General features: G+C 39.9%; 1 protein-coding gene across 2 annotated transcripts in view; it reads right to left on the reverse strand.

The window, feature by feature from the left end:
- Nucleotides 1-21,353, reverse strand: part of VIPR2 (vasoactive intestinal peptide receptor 2) — a 59,237-nt gene extending 37,884 nt beyond the window's left edge. For both annotated transcript variants that reach the window (XM_086614450.1, XM_086614449.1), the window contains exons 1-4: nt 21,303-21,353; nt 18,053-18,155; nt 3,950-4,057; nt 114-211 (exon numbers count right to left, since the gene is read on the reverse strand). In XM_086614450.1, coding sequence (XP_086470576.1) covers nt 114-211; nt 3,950-4,057; nt 18,053-18,155; nt 21,303-21,353 — 360 coding nt within the window. The remainder of the gene's footprint in view (nt 1-113; nt 212-3,949; nt 4,058-18,052; nt 18,156-21,302) is intronic.
- Nucleotides 21,354-22,172: the final 819 nt, after the last annotated feature.

Genomic DNA, 22,172 nt, shown 5'->3' on the forward strand with positions numbered 1-22,172 from the left:
CAGGATTCCATTAACTCTGATATAGTAAAATGGGAATTATTTAACAGTAGAATATGTCTGACAGCTGTGTTGAACACCAGCATCTAAATGAATAGAAAAAGTATTTCTCCTACCTTGTAATCATCCTCATAGTCATTATATCCACAAGTACTTAAGATGTCAGGAAAAATATCTGACCATCCATTATTTGTACAATTTTTGCTAATATTTCCTGTAAAGCAAAATTTGAGATTTTAAATCAGAAAGATTCAAAAGTCTCCTCTTCAATGAATCTTTAGACAACCTAACTTTGTCATCCTCTGTTAACATGCTGTATTTCCCAGCACTTCTATGAAAGCAACCCAAACATTTCCTTTCATGTACTCTTTATTCATATTACTTTGGCTTTTACTCCTGCTCTGAGTTGCCTTTGCACTAAAGAAAAACAAAAGTGATTCCAAGCTGTGATGGCAGGCTTCGTTTTGATATAACAGCTGTTTCTGTTACATTTGCAAAAGCCTGAAATATTTTGCTGTTTTATCTGAAGTATTCTGGAGGGAGTCTTTCAGCTCACTGTATAAAGGAGATAATTTGTAGGTAAAGTAATTTGATAGAAAAGTATTTTAAGTGAGAGTTGTTTTAACCTCTTATTTAAGCTTTTCTGAGAAGTTAATACCAAATGATCTACTGAAGAGTTACAAAAGCTCTTAGATATTGTGGTGATGAATTGTTACAGCAAATATTGGTAAAGCTGGTAATCAACGTTAAATGCCAAATTATGTGCTAGGTCAAAGAACAGGGAAATAAAGCTGCACGCTGAATCTCACTCTTTGAACCAATCGCTGAAACAATGTAATCCAAGGAAGGTACAGGAGATGCACAAGTATGGTTGGAAAGGAATTTTGAACATCTATTAATTTCAGAAAGGATTTTTTGGTTGGAAATGAGAGAAGTAGTTGACTTTTTTTCTCACATGAAGCCATACAGATGAGATGGGGGTAATCCATGGCTCTAGTACTTAATCTAACCAATATGAGCTCATGTTCATACAATATGGAACAGCTTCAATAAGAGAAAACTGAAGAGTCTGATGTCAGAATAAAGAATAGTCATTAAAATTATTATAACTTACTCTTCTAATATTAAATAATAAGCAACTTCCCCTCACCTTTCTTACAGTGGTTTTTATATCCATGATACTTGAAATCTATAATAACATACTGCTTTGGTTTGGACTTTAACTGACTTAAAGATTCCTTTTTTCCAGCACACAAGAACAAATTTATGTGTCACAATCAACTTTGGGAAAGAATAACCAAATGTGTTTATATACACTCCAAACTAAAGCTTTTGTGATTTTTATCTTGCCCATTGGTTACCGGAATTTTTTCTTTGTATAGTCTTCAGTGGAAAGCTGTAAATATCCTACAAATGGTTGACCAACGAAAAACCAAATCTTCCTAGCTTAGAAAAAGACCTTGACCTCAAACCACACCATCTCCTCAAAGAACAGGACCAATTCTGCCATTTGGCATAGACATGGCATTTTTAAATGAAAATGTAACCTATTTATACACTCTGAAGAGTCTTCACTTTAAAAGTATATCAAGATTCTCTGACTAGGCAGAGCAGAGGAATGTGTTAACAGAACACAAATTACGTCAAAGCCATGTACTCAAAATGCTGAAGTGTTTTCTTCTATCAGTACTGTAAGGCCTTCTAACTTACAGAGAGTTACGTAATGTTCTAGGAAAGACTGTTTATTTCTACACCAGCTTTCCATGCAATTAAGTATTTCAGATGGCAACCTGATCTAAAATCTATAATTTAATTTGACACATATATTTGAATACAAAACTTCACAGAATAACTTTCTGATACTCATTTAGTTACATCGTCATGTACAATACAGAAAAAACATTACAGGATAACATGACTGCTTTTATAGTAAAAAGTCACTTAATATAAAGTTACTAATATTCAATAGAGAATTAATTCTGTGGCATGCTGATACTATAACCTTGATCATCACGTAAGAAATTAAGCGCCAGTTCTCCAAAAGTTGTAAAGATGAATTAAAAAAAGTAATTGTCTTAAAATTTAAATTAAGAAATCCTTTAAATAATCAATGGTATTTAAAAGCCATGTGATTTGGAACACTTCCATAAAAAATAAGGTAGTCTAGACAATCTTGTAGTAGAATTTTAATTCCTTCTTAATCCTGAAAAAACAAAAACATACATCTCACAAACCTGGCTAAATAAAAAAAAGTTAGATCTATTGTTTAAAGATATTTTTATATTTTCCTGCCATAGGAATCAAGTGAATTTGAAAAGTGTGTGTATGAACTAAATAAATTATATATTCTTCAGCATAATCAAATTATAAAGGTGCTGAGATACTTAGTTAGATCTTAATTGAATCAAGCATGCAAGATGTTTGCTGTCTTCCTTCTCTGAAATTTAGACACAATTTTAAAAGTTCTCTTAATTGAACAGGTATAGCTAAAACTCCACCCTGTTAGTTCCACAAGCAAGAAGTAAACAGGTAGCTATGAAAAAAGCTGTATACAGGAAAACTATAGCAAACTATAAAAAGGAAGTGATCTTTCAGTCTTGATGACACTATGCCCAAGTGAGATAGAGTTGTAATGCATTGTAAAGGTTTCAGACTTAAATATTTATTGCAGTTGTTTTACAGGAAAATTAAAATGCTATTCTAATGTAAGATACTAACATTTTTTTAATATCAAACATCCAAACTCCAGAGAGAGTGTGCATGCTCTAGGTTTTGGCAAACAGAAACAAGCAGTGTGATTTAATTCAGACTTTTAATTTTTCATATTTATTAGTTTGCCTTGTCTCATGGCAACACCTTAATGTCTTCTTTTGAGTCATTTGAATACTTTTACAGATTTCACAAGATTTAGTGAAGATTACACATACTTTACCCTTTATAAACTGTTTAGACTATCCACGATAAACTAATCAAGATTCACCAGCTCCAGGAATGCAAAATGCAAACCTTTGCTCATCTGTAGATTGTTTTAGTCATCTGCTTTTTACTGGAACAAGACTTAATCAACAGTTTTGAGATTAAAGGTATTTTAGTCATAACTCAAGTTTGCCTCTATGTTAAAAGTAATATCGTTAAAAAGCTCTCCACAGAGATCTCTAAAGCAGAATAAAATCACTGTGTTTTTAATAAAATCAAAGTGTTGCATCTTTCACTAGCTCTTCACGACAAAGGTTTCTCACCTGAGCAATGGGGATAAGATTTTTCCTGCTGCATTTTAAGATACACATGTGAAATGCTATGTGTGCATCATCTGTTCTTAAAACCCCACTAACAAGCCAAAGTGCAAAATTAAATCACAGTATGATATATTGACGAGATGGTGCAGAAGACAGTAGAATTAAAAGAGTTAAGTTTCAGCAATCTGAGGCACCAATAAGCTCTTTTCAAGTTCCATTAAAAAGCAGAATAGAAGGTTTCATATTAACTACCTTGAATTGCAATAGTGATAATTTCAAAGTAATATGTGTTAATGTTGGTTCATTATTCTCATGAAGGCAAGGCAGAGCTCCCCTCCTGAGCACAGAAGGAACAACCTGCATGTGACCTGCTGGAAACTGTTAAAGATGTCAGTCAGGCTCAGCTGCCTTAATAATTAACATAAATAGGTCAAATAGAGCAAGTAATGTCTTCAGCCTTGATGAGTGTCACTATATCAGAATACGTATTTAGTACTTGACTCAAAGAATACCATACAGACCACAAAGACAATTATTTGGTCTTTTCATTATGTATCATGAACAGCTATGTTAAGACTCTATTATTTTAACTCTTTAAAAAGAAAATAAAAACCTTAATCTGAGAAAAAAAAAAACAAACAACACAATAAATTGTTAGCACATTGTTATAAAATACCAAAGAGAAGCCTGAAAAAATACACCTTAAAATTAAATACCTGGTTTGCCAGAAAAAAGGCTAAATACTTTTGGACAAGGAACGGTGACAGTCTCTCCAATCTTCGCAGGACGCCAACAGGTGATGTTATCCCAAACTCCAACACATCCTGAAACAAAACCAGCAGTAATAGACTTGAAAGCTCAGTCTGGTCTGATTCACCCTGCTGTATTTACCTTATGAAGACTTGGTGGAAGCCTTGGACGAGTAGTTCAAGAAAGATTAAACTCTTTCAAGAAAGTTGCACAGATGTTATTTTCTATGAAACTGTTACAGGAATCACAAGAGTCTGCTGATTAAACAGCTTATTTTTAGGTCAGTTAATACATTCTTTACAAAATGTCCCATTAAAGCTATGTCATTTTGATGGCATTATGCTAAGAAAAGATTAAAAAAAAAGTTTAAAATAGCAAAAGTAGTTCATTGGACTCAGCATCACAAATATGATGGGAGCGCATCATGACTGGAGAATTTGTGGAACAATGGTCATGGACTAATAAAACAGTCTCTCCTAAATAACAGACTTGAACAAAGAATGCTTCTGTATATTTGTTTCAGGAAGCGGGGTGATAAAATGTTACAGGCATGTTTTATGGTAGTACTAGTAATAACTTGTTACTAGCAGATAGTAACTACTTGTTACGGTTTTGCCCATACTGATGTCTCTATAAATAATGCGGCTCAAAACCAGTATCCTGTGAAAGAGCATAAATCTTACCACAGTCTGCTACAGACACTTGGATCAAGCACGCTCTGTGTGTTTAAAGTAGGCTACTTACAATGCATGCCTTCTAAGGTAAGTAAAGAGTTACGAAGGTCTCTGAGTATAGGCCTTAGGAAGAATTATGAGTACAAAGAAGTAAGGAAATGTTACTCATATTATCTCAGTTTGAGTTATTTCCAAAAAAAACCCACAAAAACCATGTACAAAATTCAGGATATTTTTGTCTTCAAATAAGGCAACTGATAATCAACTACTGAAATTTGTAAGTAATGTTAAAGAGAGAAACAAAACTTTTATCCTACTAGCATTATCTCTATCAGATTATCAAAAAGTGTAAGGGACAGTTCGTTCCTTACAGTAAGGAACATGAAACTTGCATTAGGAATTACTCACATCCATTTATGATACAATTCTTCAGAACAGTTACAGTATCAGCAATTCATTTACTCTGTGCTAGTGAGGACACGCCCAAAATTAAGCCATCTGAGTTAAATGAAGCTGAAACAGGAACATTTAAAAGTTCTATAGTTGTGGTAAACCATCTTAGTGCAATTAAACTCCGACAGCTTGTGTCTAGTAACATCTTACTTTTTAAGTTTAAGTTACTTTCAAAGTACACATAAACTAGGGAACCCAAGAGTGTGTGTCCTGGTTTTAGCTGGGACAGAGTTAGCTCTTCTTTTTAGCAGCTAGAAGAGCTCCATGTTCTGGTTTTACTCAGAGGCTCGCTCTGAGAAGAATGCTGATAGCAAGTTGATGTTTGAGACTCCAAGGACTTTTCAGTGTGCCGGAGTGCAGAAGCACGGGGGGATAAGGGGGGAGCATAGCTGGGACAAGGGGGACACGATTCCCCTTGTGATTTGTGGTGGAACTTAAGACTGAGGGCCAAACTGGCCAATTAGTATTCCGTATCATGCAGCGTCATGCCCAGTATAAAAGCGAGGGGCAGCCGGACAGAAGGGCTTTTGCACTTTGGCTCTTTCGCCGCTTTTGCTCTTTTGCGCTTGCTGCACTGTTGCTCTGTTGCCTTTTTTTCTCTCTCTCCCAGTACTCCCACTCTCAGAGTACTCTCTCTCTCTCTCTCTGCCCCTCTCTATTTCGGGACCTCACGTTCGTCCGGGATTTGCAGTTTTGGGACAAGACAGGCTGCGGACACGAGGGGGTGGTGAGCATCTACACTGTGTATTAAATCATCTGTATTAAATTGTTCTTATCTCAACCCACGGGTTTCCCGTTTCTCCTTTAATTCTCTCCCTCATTCCTGGGGGTGGAGGAGGGTGAGTGACCGGCTGTGTGTGGGGTTCGGCCTAACCCACGACAGTGTGTTACAGGACCAGCACCTGGATTTGTCTCTGGGGGTATGTCCTAGCTGCAGCATGTAGGAGAGCCAGTGACACAGCATTCTCATGGGCCTTGCCTTCCTTTGGAAGACATCTAAGTGTGTGTCGTGGTTGGGAGGACCCTCTGTACCAAGAATAGGGTGTGGAGATGAAGATGAGAGGAGGATTACGGTCTAAATTCTGCATTTGGTCACCAGTTCCACAGTAATCTTTATACAGTTTCCCAAGGAAATGCCATTCTCCAGAGGAGTCACTTGCTCATGGGGACTGGGTCTTTCTTCATTCCTCTTAGGATTATACAGCTCTAAAAGCAGCATCTGTTCTATATTCAGAAAGATGCTGCCAAAAATAAGGGATTACTAATGGGACTACTTCACAAAGTTTATCTGTGTGGGTAGATAACATGGCATGCCTTATTCTCCACTGCCTTGTGTGTTGTATCAACCTCCAAAGAGGTATGCAACAAATGCATTGCTGTTCATTACCTCACGTACTCACTTCGATGCCTTTTCCAGTCAAGTACCAAAAAGCTACAAAGAGATCTGAAGATTCCGAATCTCCAATCTATCACAACCTCTCTGGGCAACCTGCACACACAGAACTTCCTCCATGAAGAATTTTCACATGCAAATCCTTTGCTGCAGGTTGCTTCCATTGTTTCTTGTTGTGTTTTTTATTTGTTTCTTTTTTTTTTTTTTTCCTGTTCACATCTGAGAAGAGTCTGGCTTCATCTTCCCTATAAGCCATCTATAAGGTAGATCAAGACAGCAATCAGATCACTCTTCTTCAAGCTGAACAAGCACAGCTATCAGTCAATCATCATATGCTGCATATTCCAGTGCCATCTCCATGCCCTCTGCTGAGCTGATTAATGGCTTTCCTGTAAACTGGAGCCTAAAACTGGACACAGTACTCTAGTGAGATGCAGTATTACAAGAGCCAAATAGAGACAGACAACTGCTTCTCTTGATCTACCAGTTTGCTAATGAAGAACAGTATATGGTTAAACCTCATATACCTAAGGGTGCACTTCTGACTCATGTTTAAATTAATATATTTCTAAAGGAAACACCTAAAATGGGTCAGAGATGTAGAGTTGATCCTTTCTAGTGTACCTGCCCATACAGCTGGTTCATACATTTCTTTAAGAATTAACTCATGAGTTTTATCTATGCTCTGTTTCACCTGACTGCCTTCTTCTCCATCCAGCACTTGTGGTTTTTCTTTTGGCATTAGTAATGATATCTCTGAGGTGATGTTGACTTGGCCATCTGTATATAATTTAAGAAGTTTACATCTGAGCAAGTCATCTTTGTTCCCTTTGAAGTCAATGGAACTTACACATGCTTAGGTGCTTCCCGAGTTGCAGTACTGGATCAAAATCCATCTCTCTCTGATGCAACACCGGCGCTTAGGCAAAGTAGCAGAATATTTAACTCAGCCAATTCAGGTCATGCACCCTTCCCAATTGATTTTAAGCCAGAAACAACATCAACAACGTGACACACAAGTAATCAGAAAGACAAAGAAACTATTTTCTTCATCTGCCAGCACTCAGAACTATAGTGACAAATTGAAACTCTTTGGCTTTGATGGAGGTACTGCTTGAGCCAGCACAAACAAGCCCTGGAGTACACAAGAATAATTAGCATCTTGTGCGACTTCAGACCTTTTTAGTTTATTGGCATTTCCACTAACAAGTGAGAGCTGAGATGAGTCGTGAAAGTGTTCATACACACTCATAAAAGCTGATGACTTCCACAAATTTTTCCTTTTGTTCAATAGACTCTCTGTAAGATCGTGGATTTGCTACAGTAATCTGCAAACAGTCCAAAGGCCTTTATAAAATTTTGCTACGCTGCTGTATGTACTAGGCTAAGGTTTTCCTAAAAAGGCACTGATGTGGACTTCAGAGCTCCATGAGTACCTTTTCCACAATAAACACAAAACTCTTATTCAAGCTTCAATTACATTAAATATTATACAAAATATCTGAGGTTCAGGTCCTATTTCCACCAAAATCAATCAACACAATTTGTATCAGATCTCAAAGCTATCTTGCAGGAAGGAAATCAGTATACAAGCTTTTTTTGTTGTTGTTAATGTCTTTTTGAAAGACATTCAAAACATTACAAGTCACTAATGTTTTCCAGTGAATGTATTTTTTACCTCAGTTTTTCCTCAGTATTTTAGTACTTTACAGGCATCTGCAGCACAGGAGAGAATAGTTTAAGCAGTCTGAAAAAGTACCAAACAGACGAAGTAACACAAAAGATGCATTTTGTACATCTAGACTACATTCAAATGCATCTACAATCATGAGAGTGAAACTTGAGTGGCTGTCACAAGAATTCCAAGAAGAACATTAAGCCTCAATTTATGTATATTTACAGGTTTATTTATTATTGGACAGGAAATCTGAGAAAACTGCTGAAATGTCTTGGAGGTGTTTATAGTCACTGAATGACTACAGTGTGCTTCTGAAAACTGGTCTAGGGCTGAATACTGAAATGATGGTGTTACTGGTGCACTGCCAGGGGTTGCTAGAAGTACAACTGTTAAACAATATACACTTTTCTAAGCTTTCAACTCACACCTTTCCTCATTTCCGCTTCCTCCCATTACTACAGATTTTTTACAATATTGCAGTAATATATCTTTTTCTTCTCTTAACAAAACAGACTTCATTCAGAGGTGGAATACAATTAACAAGTCCATTCTTACTATGCTTTCACCAATTTGTTTCTTCCACCCCAACAACATATCTCTACTGTGCACAACTGAAACTAGCAAATAATTTTCCACTGATCTTGGAAATTCAACATATGGCACAACTGGAGACCTTGTGGAGTTTCACAGGTCTTCAAGTAGATACTGATCTTTACTCACCATAGTATCCTTTTACAACAACAACAACATATGCAATATTGTCAGAGGGTGACAGAGCATGATTCACTTCATTCTAAAACATGTGAAAATAGGCCAGATTAATTGCTCCCAATATCTGCCTGTTTCTCCACAGTGACTATAGAGCAGCCCACAGTGCTATAAATACTTACGCTGTTGGAAAATGAAGGTGCAATAAATCCTGTTAAATGTGTCTCCTTCTGCACATAGAATATCTGACTGGATCAAGCTTGATATTCTACTCTCTAGTCACTTACTCTCTACTACTCTCTGTCCAGTCATTAATACATTCAGTGTTAGGATTTTTGGACTGTCATCCACCACTGCTGCCATTTCATAAAATCATTAGGTACGCTCTGACTCTCTGGAAGCTTTACCCACCTCCCACACATATAAGCCTGTTTCCTAGTGTCTCCAAAGGATAATAACCAATTAAGATACAAACTATTTTTACTTGTAGCTTTAAATAAGGTTTTAAGTTTTAGTTCTAGTAACAATTCTACCAATAATTCTATAGAAAATATCTCACATTTTAAGCAAAACTTAAATTCTCCAATGTTTGTTTCATATATCTGCAATTTTCTTTACTTGTCATATTTTTAAAAAATATTCTAAGTACCCAAAAGTATTTTAATGTACATTTTTATCCTTTTATGGATAAATGAATGGATAAATCCATTTATCCTAATGGATTTTGTCTCTATGTTTGCATCCTGCTTCAATAAATTCTCAATCTCTAAATGTCCTTGTCTTTTCACTGTAATATGTACACATACAAAACCAGTCCAGCTCTGGATCTGCCTTAGCTCCTCAATTTTTTCTGTGCATCTTTACTACTACACTCTTTGCCTTCTTCTTTACCTATTAATAAAGACAGCAAAGGCAAAAAAAACCCAGGTTCTTCATCCCTATTTCTGGGGTGTCTAGAAGAATGCTTCTGCATCCTACGTATAACTATCCCTTTTCAAACTCTTCATTTTCATTATTTTTCTTGTGTGTCATTCGCAGCTTATTCAAGGAAACAATCGATCTTCCCTGAAAACCTGTGCTCAAAGACTTGCTCAAAAGTGCGGCCACGGTGTCACTCCTCTACTACTCTTCCCTCCTGTTCCTCCAGATGATATTGCAGATGCTATTCTTAGTTTCAATGAGATCACTTACTTTATTTGAATGCTTGTGATGCATTTGTAGATACTTCATAATGAAGGGAAATGTAACAGACTATAAACTACATTTTGTTTCTCATTTTTTTCAGGTTACATAAATATTGCCACCACATTCATCATCCTGCTGAGATCCAGTCTTCGAGCAACAAGTTTGCTTACCTACATGTGCTTCCTCATCTATAAAAATGTGTAACACTGCGCTTTACTGGAAAGTTTTGTTTATATATACATTTTATCCATTTATTAACCACTAGGTGGCACTTCGCATTTGGATTTAAAAAATCGTCAATTCCAAGAGAGGTTCAGCATTTTTTAACTATCCAGGCATGCATGACACATGAAACAAAGCGAGAGTGCTTCGAAAATCAGCCAGAAAGTTGTCATCTGGGCCAGGGTTTATTTTTTGAACTGGGAAACGTTTTGATTTTTGCATTTAACTTGACAAAGCAGAAGCAGTCTCACCTCTTACGGGCAACGTTTTCCAGACCGTAGGTCTGAACGCCGCAGCATGTAATTTAGGCCGCGTGAGAATTTATGAACATACATGGACCAACATTCTTTCCGCATTTGCACGCGAGCAATAAGAAAGAGAGGAAAAGGAGGTGCGAGAGAAAGAGCGAGCCAGCGAACGGGGAGCAAAGCAAACACACAACGCAACTGCTGAAAGCAGTAACAGGAGTAAGACACGAGCAAAAATACTGTTGCTCCCAGCAACTTTGCTGAAGCTACTTGCTGCCTAGTGTTGTCAGGGCGCTGAGCGCACCGACCCGCCCCTCGCCCACCCCGGGCCCCATCGCAGCGCAGGTCAGGGCCTTCGGCGATGGGTGCACCTGACCGTAGCTGCATCCCAGCGGAGCCTGTGCCCGCCTGTACCTGTGCTTGTGCCTGCCTCTGCCTGCGCCCTGCCTGGCCCTGCCCAGCCATCCCAGGGCTGTGTCTGGCCCTGCTTCCCTGCACCAGCCTGGATCCTGACTCCCCATCCCTGGGCTGATGCCCTCAGCTGTCCCTACCCCAGGGAGGTGCCTGATGCCCAGAGCTGAGGCTGCCTCTGGCTTCCCCCTGAGTGCTTTGGCTGAGCGTGGGATGGGTTCTGCCTGCCAGCCCTGCCTGTCCTGCCCGCAGCGCCTGTCCTGCCAGCCCTGCCTGTCCTGACAGCCTTGCCCACCCTGCCTGTCCTGCCTGCAGCACCTGCCCTGCCAGCCCTGCCAGTCCTGCTAGCCCTGCCTGCCCAGGGGCCTCCAACCCACCTCCACAAGGAGCTGCCGGACTGTGATCCTGTGAAAATGAAGACACTGGGTGCAATACAGTCAAAATGCAGCTCCGATATGCCCATGTCGAACTAAAGCCCCATTGTGAAATTGTGCAGTGGGTACAAGCTCTGGTTATTCAGAAATACTGAGGAGATGAGAATGTAAACTTTCTTAATTAAAGGTCAACAAAAACTACTCATATCCAGTAAGGAGATTTTTGGAAGTCTGCAGTATACATCGGATTTAACTACTTAAACAAAATTATGAAACCAATAGAGTTTATCTCATATTCATCTAGAATGTTTGCAGTTTATAAGCTCATAAAAGCCAGTTCTATTACCAGGAATGACAAAAATACTTCTACTGAGACTTCTAGGGGATTACTGGCTTTTCACTACACAAAACATTTCAGAAGAAATGCCTTATTTCCTTTCTGAAGAACAGTTTCCTATGAGAGAATCAAAAATCTAGAGCTCAATTTTATTTTTTAATGTAATTTAAATATTTTTAGGGTACTGTAATGAAATATGTAAGTTGCCAGCTAAATCTTTAAAAAAAAATCTCTGAAAAAGAAAAAAACATTTCCATTCAAATTTCCTACAAAGTAAATCCCACTTTCCAATTATCAAAATGTTCTTTGGAGACAACAGCATTTTTTTTGGATGACTGGACAGCACTCTACTCTTATCATAAGAACAGTATTTTCTGTTATATTGGAAAGATATTCATAGATGTATAGTCTAAGAGGTAAGAGGTACCTTCATCTTGCTCCAATTTAGACATGCTGTACATTTTTCGTAAAATACCATTATATATCAATCTCTTGTTCTTATAAAACCCATCACAAAATATTGCAAGTCTGTATAAAGTATTGGGACCATATATTTCTGTTAGTTTGGATTATATCTAACTCACATGCAGTTTGTTGTATTAGTTGGAACTCTTTCAGTGCTCAGGTATTCAAGATTGCCTCCTCATGGTATTTGAACTTTGGGTGTCATGGAGAGTAGACTGCCATGGCCACAGCTGTCGTTATCAAGACTCAAGTACAAAACTATGTGGGGCAGTATTTCTTTCAGAATCTTTGAAAAACACGATAAATTCACTTATGGCTGTGCACTTTTTCAAGGAAATGAATGCCATTTAGTAATGTCTACTGCTGAATTTCTATTTATGTTTTGGAGGGGTAGAAATTTCCGACTTTCAAATTTGTAGAATGTACCTGCGGCCACATGCTGCCTCTCTTTTGCAAAAATGTTTGTTATTGTCATGCTTAGTAAACTTTATTATGTGAGATTTGGAATGAGGCTGATCAGGACATTTTCTTGGTCTTTGCCATTTATTTCCTGTTGCTCATCTTTCAACTACACTTCCCATACCTCCTTTCATTGAAGGTTCTTTCCCATCTATCACCCAGCCTCCCCAAAAGACTAGCCAGCTCTGCCTCTCTTCTGCCCTCAAATGACTAAGTGTAACTTCCACAAAGCCCAGACTTTGTCAACACCACAAAGATGGACAGTTTCATGTGGTGTCATTAATGATGATACTTCAATCAATGGAAGCCAAAACCAGACAAACATTCAAAGTAGACCCCTCAGCTCCCCTCATTAAAAAAATATGTGAATCAAAAGTAGCAGCATGTCTGTACTACAGCTAGAAAAGCAGCAGCACAGAGATTCAAGAAAGCTAAAGTTGTCCTCCCAAGAGCTACTGGTGATGCACGAAAGGAAGTTCCATGATCCCACTATCTCATTTAATTCTGCCTTTAATGCTGCCTTGCATAACTCTAAGCAACGCTGCAGTCTGAACTACTGACTCATTTTACTGAGAAACTAGCTGCAAAAACAAACAAAAACTGATGGAAGCGAGGAGATTGGGAGGATTAAGAAAGGGGAAACCTTGAGGAGATTCCCTTTCACTTAGCAAGAGAAAGGCCTCATCTGATTTTGTGTAAGTCTCCATACTTAGTTTCCACCTGAGTGATCATCAGGTTGGCTTAATTATACTCACAGTCAGTCTTTCTTTTGCATGATAGAGAGAGATACGTATGTGTGTGTACGTGTGGGTTTGGAATCCAAAATAGGCACCTTTCTGACTGGAGAAATAACCTTAACAGCAGAGGTTAGTTGGATAAATTAACTTTTGAACAACTTGCTATGGGTCCAACATTTGAACATTCACCCCACCATTCTGAAGAGCTTTCAGAAAGATGTGCTCTGTTTCGTCCACAAAATTATGAGCTCAGTGCTGGAATCACTGAGTGAAATTCTACTGGCAGTGTAATTCAGGAGATTAGATTACATAGTGACATTGTCTCATCTTGCTTTAAATTTATGAAGAAGTGAGAGTATAATTTTGGTAGTCCTGTCTTTTAATTTCCCATGACTAGCTGCATTATGAAGCCTCTCTTTGAGAGGTTTATGAAATTCTTTCCCAAAGCGATTTCTCTTTCCTTCTACATCCCTTTCTCAAAGTTAAGATGCCGTGTCTAAAATCAAAAATGTTGTCTGGCATATGGGTCTCACAAAAACACATTTTGGAAAGCAGGAGGCAAAAAGACTCATTTAATTGTGCAGCCACTGAGTCCAAAATGAAAAAAAAAAACCAAACCACAAACCAAAAAACCCAACCACTCAGACTTCATTTTTCCATCATGAGATCCTTTTAGAACCTTTTGTTGTAGTGAAAGTGAACCTCCTCAAGGTTTCCCCTTTCTTAATCCTCCCAATCTCATCAAGGTCTTCCATCAGTTTTTGTTTGTTTTTGCAGCTAGTTTCTCAGTAAAATGAGTCAGTAGTTCAGACTGCAGTGCTGCTTAGAGTTATGCAAGGCAGCATTAAAGGCAGAATTAAATGAGATAGTGGGATCATGGAACTTCCTTTCGTGCATCACCAGGAGCTCTGTTATAAAGTCTAGTGATTGAGTTCTAACATTTCTGACCATAAGATTTCACTTTTCATTTAAAGAACAACAGAAATGAATAAGGTAAAATTCTAAACACTGAATAAAGACAGACATTTGCAGTTGGCCATTTTTTATGTATTTTCAATCACGTTTCATAGAATGGCATAGGCTGGAAGGGACCTCAGAGATCATCTAAGAGAGAGATCATCGTTTATTGGAAGCTTTCTATTTTTTTACAAAGACAAGCCATAGGTAGTAGGTAAAAGATAAATTAGTGTTTTCCCATATGGACCTCAAAATCTGTAGCTATTATGAGCTATTTAGAGTAGAATTAATCTGCCCTCTAAAAATGAGAGTGCAAAAAAAATCCTCTCCTAGGATTCCAGCTAAGACACATCCATACCTCGGGTGTTAAATTATAGGAGGAAAGAAGAAAACGTATGTGGATGGAAGCTAATGTAGTCTGCATAAAATACACCAATAGATTTGCTAGAGAGCACTACAGAGAGGAAGTGCTCTCTGCCACGGATCTTTGGAGAGTGACTTTCTTCCCTAAAGGGAGTGTAATGCCCCATTGGAATGGAGCAAATGCCTGAAAATCCCCAAAGCAGGAGGTCTGGATGTCTAACAGAATGACGTTGGCAAACGAGCAGAATTTAGACAAACTAAGTCCTGTGGTTTTAATATATCCTTAGCATTGTTTAAAGGATATTTACAGAGTATTTATGCAGGTTCTTTGCAAAACACACTATTGCTTTATTAAGCCATCAAGCAAGCAAGTCCTTCGTAGACCTTATAGTCATGGATTTTAGGTGCACTACAAAAATTCTCAGTGAAATTCTTCAGCCCATGTTATGAGGCAGCTCAGGTAAAATGACATCATTTTATCACGTAGAAAAAAAAAAAAAACACAACACCACAATCGCCTTTAAATCTTTCCTTTATGTCTCCCTAACTGGGAGCTGAGAAGTATTAGATAAGGTATTCCACACATAATTGCCATCTAGGCCAAAGGAGAAACTGCCTGTCCTATCTGAATTTTGGAGAATCCAAATTTTTAGCTGTGCATGTCAGTCACATTCTAGAGCATGTTACATAGAGGTGAGAAGGCTTCTCAGGTGCCCAAGAAGTTAAGGAAAAAATTCCCACTAATTTCAATAATGAAGGTCCAAATCTCCAGTGGAAAATCTCAGTGAATTTTTATTTCCAAATTCTAGACAGGACCTTCGCTAGATTTCATTATAGCATTTGTGACACAGGTAGCACATACTAAAGTTAGAAAAGCATGACATGGGCTGTATAACCATCTCTCCCATTCGGGAAAAAGTGAAATAGGTTTTGTTAATTTATTGTAATGAATTATGTTTCAAGTGTACTACAAGTTTTAGGTGTGGAGCTAGGACTTGGACCTGTTCCAGTTCGCCAATTTTCATTAGTAGTTCTTCTTTATCAGCAGTCAGAATATCACTGTGACAATCTGCAAGTCTCTGTTCAAAATATGGCTTATATCTTTGTATGAATACAGAGAGTTTATTAGGAAAATAAGAACACAGAGAATGGATGTTTTTGGAAATGTAAATGCATATATTTTGTGTAGGCTCTTCTGAACAGGTTCTTGGTAAAGGTATCTATAACATAAAGCATAGGATAAATTCTCCTATAACACTAAATATACAGATTTAAGGGTTCATTACCACAGAAGCTTTATTCCAGTCCCCTACAAAATGGAATATTCCCTTAGTTTCAGCCAGGCATTCAATTAAGTGTGTAAATCCTTCTGCTGCTGTTTTATCACTACCTGCAGGGCTGAATCAACACCATCAGACACAGTCTCCTTCCGAGACATCAAGTTTTCACACAGCAGTTTGCCTTTAGGAGGCACCCCTCTTCCAGGGAAAAGAGGCTGTGAAGAAAATATTGTCATGAAACTTATTTCTTTCCCTAGGCAACTCAAAATAAAACTGGTGTGCATCACAAGGACACCCTTGGAGTAGCTGAGAATCTAGATCACAAAAGCAGATCTTGAAGAAAGCTTGACTTTCAAAGCCATACAATAACTAATAGTGAATTTATTAATTCAAGATTTAATTAATTAAGCTGGGCTAGTAATTATTTCTCCATCTGGCTTCACACTAGTATTATTTATGTAATAGTCGTGTCTCTTCACCACTCATATAAATAAAAAAATCTAAATGTAGATTAATTATTCCAGTAAGACTTTGCTAGGCGAGATATCCATGCAAATTATTCACTGTTATTATAATTTTTCTAATTACTGATCTGGATTAATCAAAAGGAGAAATTATAGTAAAACACAAACTGTTGATGATCCTTTTAGTTATTTTATTGTATACAAATTGCTATTAGAGTATGCACTGAGGGAGTTACACATCTAAATCAAGAAAAGAGGTGGAGAAAGTAGTATGAGTTGGGACTCATGTTTATGCTCAAAGGGCACTGCAGATGGCAGTTCCCTGAGGTACCACAATCATCTTCAAAGCACATTCAAAACAGACTGAACACGAAAAAGCAAATACACTATGTATCACCTTGTTCAGCCAAAGGAAAACAACTGCACTGCAAGAGCTGTAGTATTCCACGGAGTCCAGTTATTCTGAGAGAATACATACCTGGACTACCATATCAAAAGGCAGGACATCGATGAGGGTCAGGGCTTTGTAGAACTAATTTGAAATGAAATACTTCCAGCCACTTAAAGATCATTTGAAAACAGAAATTTAATGATTAGTTTTAGATGTGACATTACTGTGTAAAAATCAAAATTGTATTTTGAACTGAAAAATGTTCAGTTGCCTTCAGATCTAAAGTTTCCTTTCCCTTTTTCTAAGTCGCACTGAAAGCCCATCCTTCCCTTCAACATTTTACATGTCACCAGAGGAGTGCTGGGCAAATAACGAATGAAGCGCGCCAAGTGCTTCTACCTTTCCACCTATAGGTAAGTAGAGACTGCTTTCTGCTCAACCAGTCAACGATATCAAACATATAACTCATTACAAAACATTAATACCTTCGTCATTAAAAAAATAAAAGAAAATTAATAAATACACCCTCCCAACTTTCCTAAAAAGCCCAAAACTTTTAACCGGGTTCTATCCTAACTAATGCTACAGAGTTGCTTTTCATTTGGCTGCCTGGATTTATCTGTTGCCTTCGTATTTTGCTTGCTGAACAAATGGCTTTATGAGCAGCTCGAACTTCAGAAAATGTCATTTTTACATAATCTTATGTTCTACTCACATGAAAGTGTAGCAAGGAAATCTAGTAAAATCTAAAATTAAAAAATAACAAACTACATCTCCTCTTCCTTATTTCTTCTATTAAATCACAATTGGCCATTGACTCTATAGTACTCTGGGTGCAAATCTCATCTTCTGCCTGGAACATCACCTGCCTGGGAAATCCAGAGATCATTCCTGCCACTAGTACTTTACTTTCAACCATAGCTAGAGAGATGCTTGGATCCAACGCTTTCAGCTTTTCCTCAGACTGTTTTTCTGCTGGCCCTGTCATCACCAGCCTGCACCTTCTCTGCCAGACAGAAAATACTGGCAGCAACAGCTTAAAAGATGAGAATGCATTTGCTCTCATCTAGTGTCCCACCAGCACCTGGTACACTTCTCACAACATGCTTGCTGCAGCTGTACCTTTAACACAAAATCTGCATAAATTCTAAAATACATAAAATTATAAGCACAGTACAGACAAATAGGGCAACCGCAACATCAAACAAGGTAAAGGGAGAAAATTTTGAATACTTCAGTTGTCTCTACATTACAGCGTGTATTTTCTTACCTTTGTAATCCATTGGCTTTGCATTCTTTAGAAGTTCCATGCACCTTGTTTCTTCCTTGTGAATCTCCAGGTGAAATCTGCATTCTGGATGAACACCATTCACCTATGTCAAATTAACAAGTCAGGGTCTTTAAACATGAATTAAAATGCATTATAAAGGATGCAACTACCAATAATGAAATCCACAACTTTAAGTGGCACTAGTTTTGCCCAAGTATGTGCTAGGCATTTTACAGAAACAGTCATTGCCCGTTTTAGCTTCTCACACATTGACTTTTCAAAACAAAATGTTAAAATAATCTACTAGAGCATTCGCTGGCTCCCTCCTGTAGCATTTCAAGGCTAATTAAATTGTAATTTACAATAAAATATTTAACTTTCTAGTGCATCCACTGATATTCTTTCATGAGACTATTTCCTCCAGAAAAACAGTGAGTTAAGCAGGAAAGTAAACATGTTTGCTTTTTGCTTTTGTAGTAAGTTAGGAAGCTGAAAGTTTACTACGAATCAAAGAACATGAAAAATGATCAAACTGCATTCTCTTTGACACGGTAAATTCTGCTTTTCTTCCCTTTTCCACCATATATATTTTACCTCCTGAAAGCCCCAGAGCATGATTATTTGATTGAAGCAAATGCTACACAGGAAGAAAACCCTACTTCTTTAAAAATGAAAGCACTATTGCCTTTTCTCATTTATAGCCCTGCCCTCAGTTCCTTGGTTTTCACAAAGGGTTATTTATGTTCATGGGAAGAGACAAGGATGTAGCAGTATTGGGGAGAGAAATAAGACACAGGGAAGTTGTACCGAAGTCAGTTGAATTCTCAGAGGCAGACAGAGCCTGACAGAGAAACATGCAGAGTCCATACAAGACTGCATGGGAGAAATGACTGTCGTAGGTGACAAATGGCAAAATAGGAAACACCACTGGAGCTGAAGGGACAGTGAGACTGACCTCAAATAAAGTAACATCATAGCGAAATAAAATGTGACCATGCAGTACTTCAGTCATCCTCACACTTGTAGCACCAAGAAAAGGGTGGTCTGTCTCCAAGCTTCTCCCTCACCTTTTCTCTCTCTTGCTTTTTCTAGGAGACATTTAATAGCAGAATCTGGTAATAGCATCTGATTTGTGAGACACTGTTTTTTAAAATGGCCATACTTATTCAAGCTGTGATCACAGACCGGGCATCTAGAACCCAGAGTAAGGACTGAGAACCTGGTTATTCTGCAGACTCCTTGCAGGCAAGCCACTCGCACAGCTGTTAAAAATACAGTGTAACAGCCATAAGCATAAACAGCAGGAGCGGTTAAGAAAACTCATGAAAATCTGTCTCTTCTCAGCAATCTGTCTCATTTCACCGTCTACAACATCAGAACCTTACTTCCTTTTCCCCATCTCTTCTCTATATTGACTATAGAAATCATATGTGTTCAGGGCAGACCTTTTTTTCTTTTTAAAGTGAATTTGTAGAGACCCTTAACATGAATTAGGATTCCTTGCACTTATAATAGAAAGTTCAATATTATACAGAAAATATCTTGTGTTTTGTTATATATTATCTGTTTTCCAGATAGCTCCTATGTAAAATAAAATCTCATATATACATATTGGTTTTAATTGCATTTTCCTTTCACATAACAGATTTTCAATATGTTGGGTTTTTTTACCAGCTGCAAGCATTCCGTAACTGAGAGTAATCTACTTATCAAAAAGTATTATAATTACTGGGTCTTGGAAAGGTAGGTTCCAGCAAATGGAAATGTTAACTAACTGAGGAGTAAATTGAAGCAGCTACTTCAAGTAAGAAACCTGCCGAGTAAGTGACTTCTCTCTCTCATACTTACAAAAGAACTGCAAGTTTCTCAGTATCAGTGATATAATAGTGGGGTTACTTTGAGAACATAAATTTGTTTGTACTCACAGGTAACACAACATTACTTTTCAAATATGGGATGCAGGCCAAACTGTAATATACTTTGTTCTATTACATACACGAATTTCATTCAGATGTACTTCACTAAGGTAAAGAGGTTTAGAGTTCAAGACTACGTGGCACTGACCATGTCCTGAAACACGTCAAGAACCCCAAAATGGATTCTGAGGGCCCTCACCATCTTTCAGGGGTTGTGCTCATCCAGCTTTCCGTCTGCTTTACCAAGGGTAGGTTATCTTTTGTAACCACTGAATACAGAACTGCGTGGACTGTGTTGTGCATTGCAAAGGTACACAGTTAGCTGGAAATCCAGCTGAGGAGTCTGTGTTTTCAGTGGCTTAACAGTTTTCAAGGCATCCAGAATAGCAGTTTGACTGAGAAAACATTCTTACATGTACCTTCGATATGGTTTCCCAACTTTTGGTGGAAACGATTTGTTATTTTACATTTATAGTAACAAAAAAATTGAAAGATTTAGAGGGCAGATTTTTTTATTGTTTATAAGTCATGTTTCCAGCAACGTTACAGACTTTTAAAAACAACTGAAGAAACGTTTAAAAATACAAAGATGTTAAAAGCAGATGTCCTAAATTTGAAGACTTCAGCATTCTGAATGCTGTGCACGTTGTTATCCGGTTTCATGTATTAAAAGAGAAATCAATCATGTGGGTTTTTTTCCCCATATTATCACCGCTAACGACCCTCTAGACTGTACCAGGGCAGTGCTCTGTGACAACTCTTCGCAGACTAGTGATGGCCACGGGCTACTGGGGAAAATAGCGGGGAACAAGTGACTCGGCGACGAAAGCCCCGGGGCCGGCACCCTCCAGCCCCGCTCCGCCGGGGATGGGGCCCGGGCCCGACCCGTGCTGCCCTGTCGGGGCGCAGCCGTCCCGGCCCCTGAGGAGCGCCCGGGGGTGCGGGGCGGCGCCCCTCGCCTGCTCCTCCGGCCCGGCCCCGGGAGCACCGGAGAGGAGATGGGCTGGGGGTGCCGGCGGAGGCAGGAGCCCCCTTCCCGGCGAGATGCCCGCCCGGGGACAGCGGTAAGCGCGAGCGGCGGGAGTCACTTGCCTCCCGAAGTGAGCGCGGTGGGGCTGAAGTCTCCGCACCTGCTGCGGCCACCACTGGGCTCCCGCTCCGGGGACCGGGGGAAGCTGCGAGGGACCCGCCAGCCCGGGGGCTTCCGCACAGGCACTTCAAGGACAGGGGCGGCGAGAAGGGCCGTGGGGGTCACCCCACCCGGTCCGGAGGGGCGAGTTTTACCCCGCTCCCGACGGCGCGGCCGCGGCCGGGCGTGAGCGCGGGAGACTTACCCGCCCCAGGCTCCAGCAGAGGGAGAGGAGGAGGATCGGCAGGTTCCTCATGCCAGCCGAGAGCCGGGGCCGGCGGGCTGCGCTGCCCCGCGCCGCTCCGCGGGCCCCTGTCGAAGGCGGCGAGAAGGAGCCGGGTCCCACCGCGGCACCATAAGGCCCGGGGGCCGCCGCCGCGCTGCCGGGTCGCCGAGCCGAGCCCCCCGCCCCGCGGGCGGCCGCCGCCCTGCGGCTGTAGGCGGCTCCCGCACCTGCCCCCGGCCGCCTCCCGCCCGCCGCTCCGGCGGCCGTCAGCTCCCAGCCCGACTGAGTCCCTGTCCGCCGCCGCCTCTCTGCGCTCAGCTCCTCCTCTAGACCCCGGCTCCCTTCCCTCCCGCTTCTCCTCAGCCCCTTTCCTCGGCTTCCTTTTCTCCTCCTCCCTCTCCCCACCGCGGTTACTCCCCCCATAAGAGGTGCGAGTCGTTAAGAGCCGGGACGCCCCTTGCCAATCCCGGCTCCCCGCAGGTGCTCCACTAGCATCCCGGGCTACGGACGGCATTTACCCCGCTCTGTCCGCCTCGGGGTGCCGGAGGAGCTCCCTCTTCTCACGCATACATATCCAGAGGGGCCTGGGTGCCCGTCCCCAACAGCGCACCGGTGCCGGCACGGGGATGCCTTTTGCCCCCGAATCCATTAAGATACGCGAGCACGGTTTCCCCAAGCCAGACACGCACAAAAATCCACACACAGATGTGGGGTATGTGAAGCGATCCCTGGCAGGGTCAGTCTTATCACTGGGCAGGTCAGCAATTGTATTACAAAATCTTCCTCTCGATCTGTATTGCTCCATCTTCCCGTTTTTTTCAAGGTCTCGATAGAGTACCAACAGCTTAA

This window comes from Tauraco erythrolophus, chromosome 7 (assembly GCF_009769465.1).
Source record: "Tauraco erythrolophus isolate bTauEry1 chromosome 7, bTauEry1.pri, whole genome shotgun sequence".
Lineage (NCBI taxonomy): Eukaryota > Metazoa > Chordata > Aves > Musophagiformes > Musophagidae > Tauraco > Tauraco erythrolophus.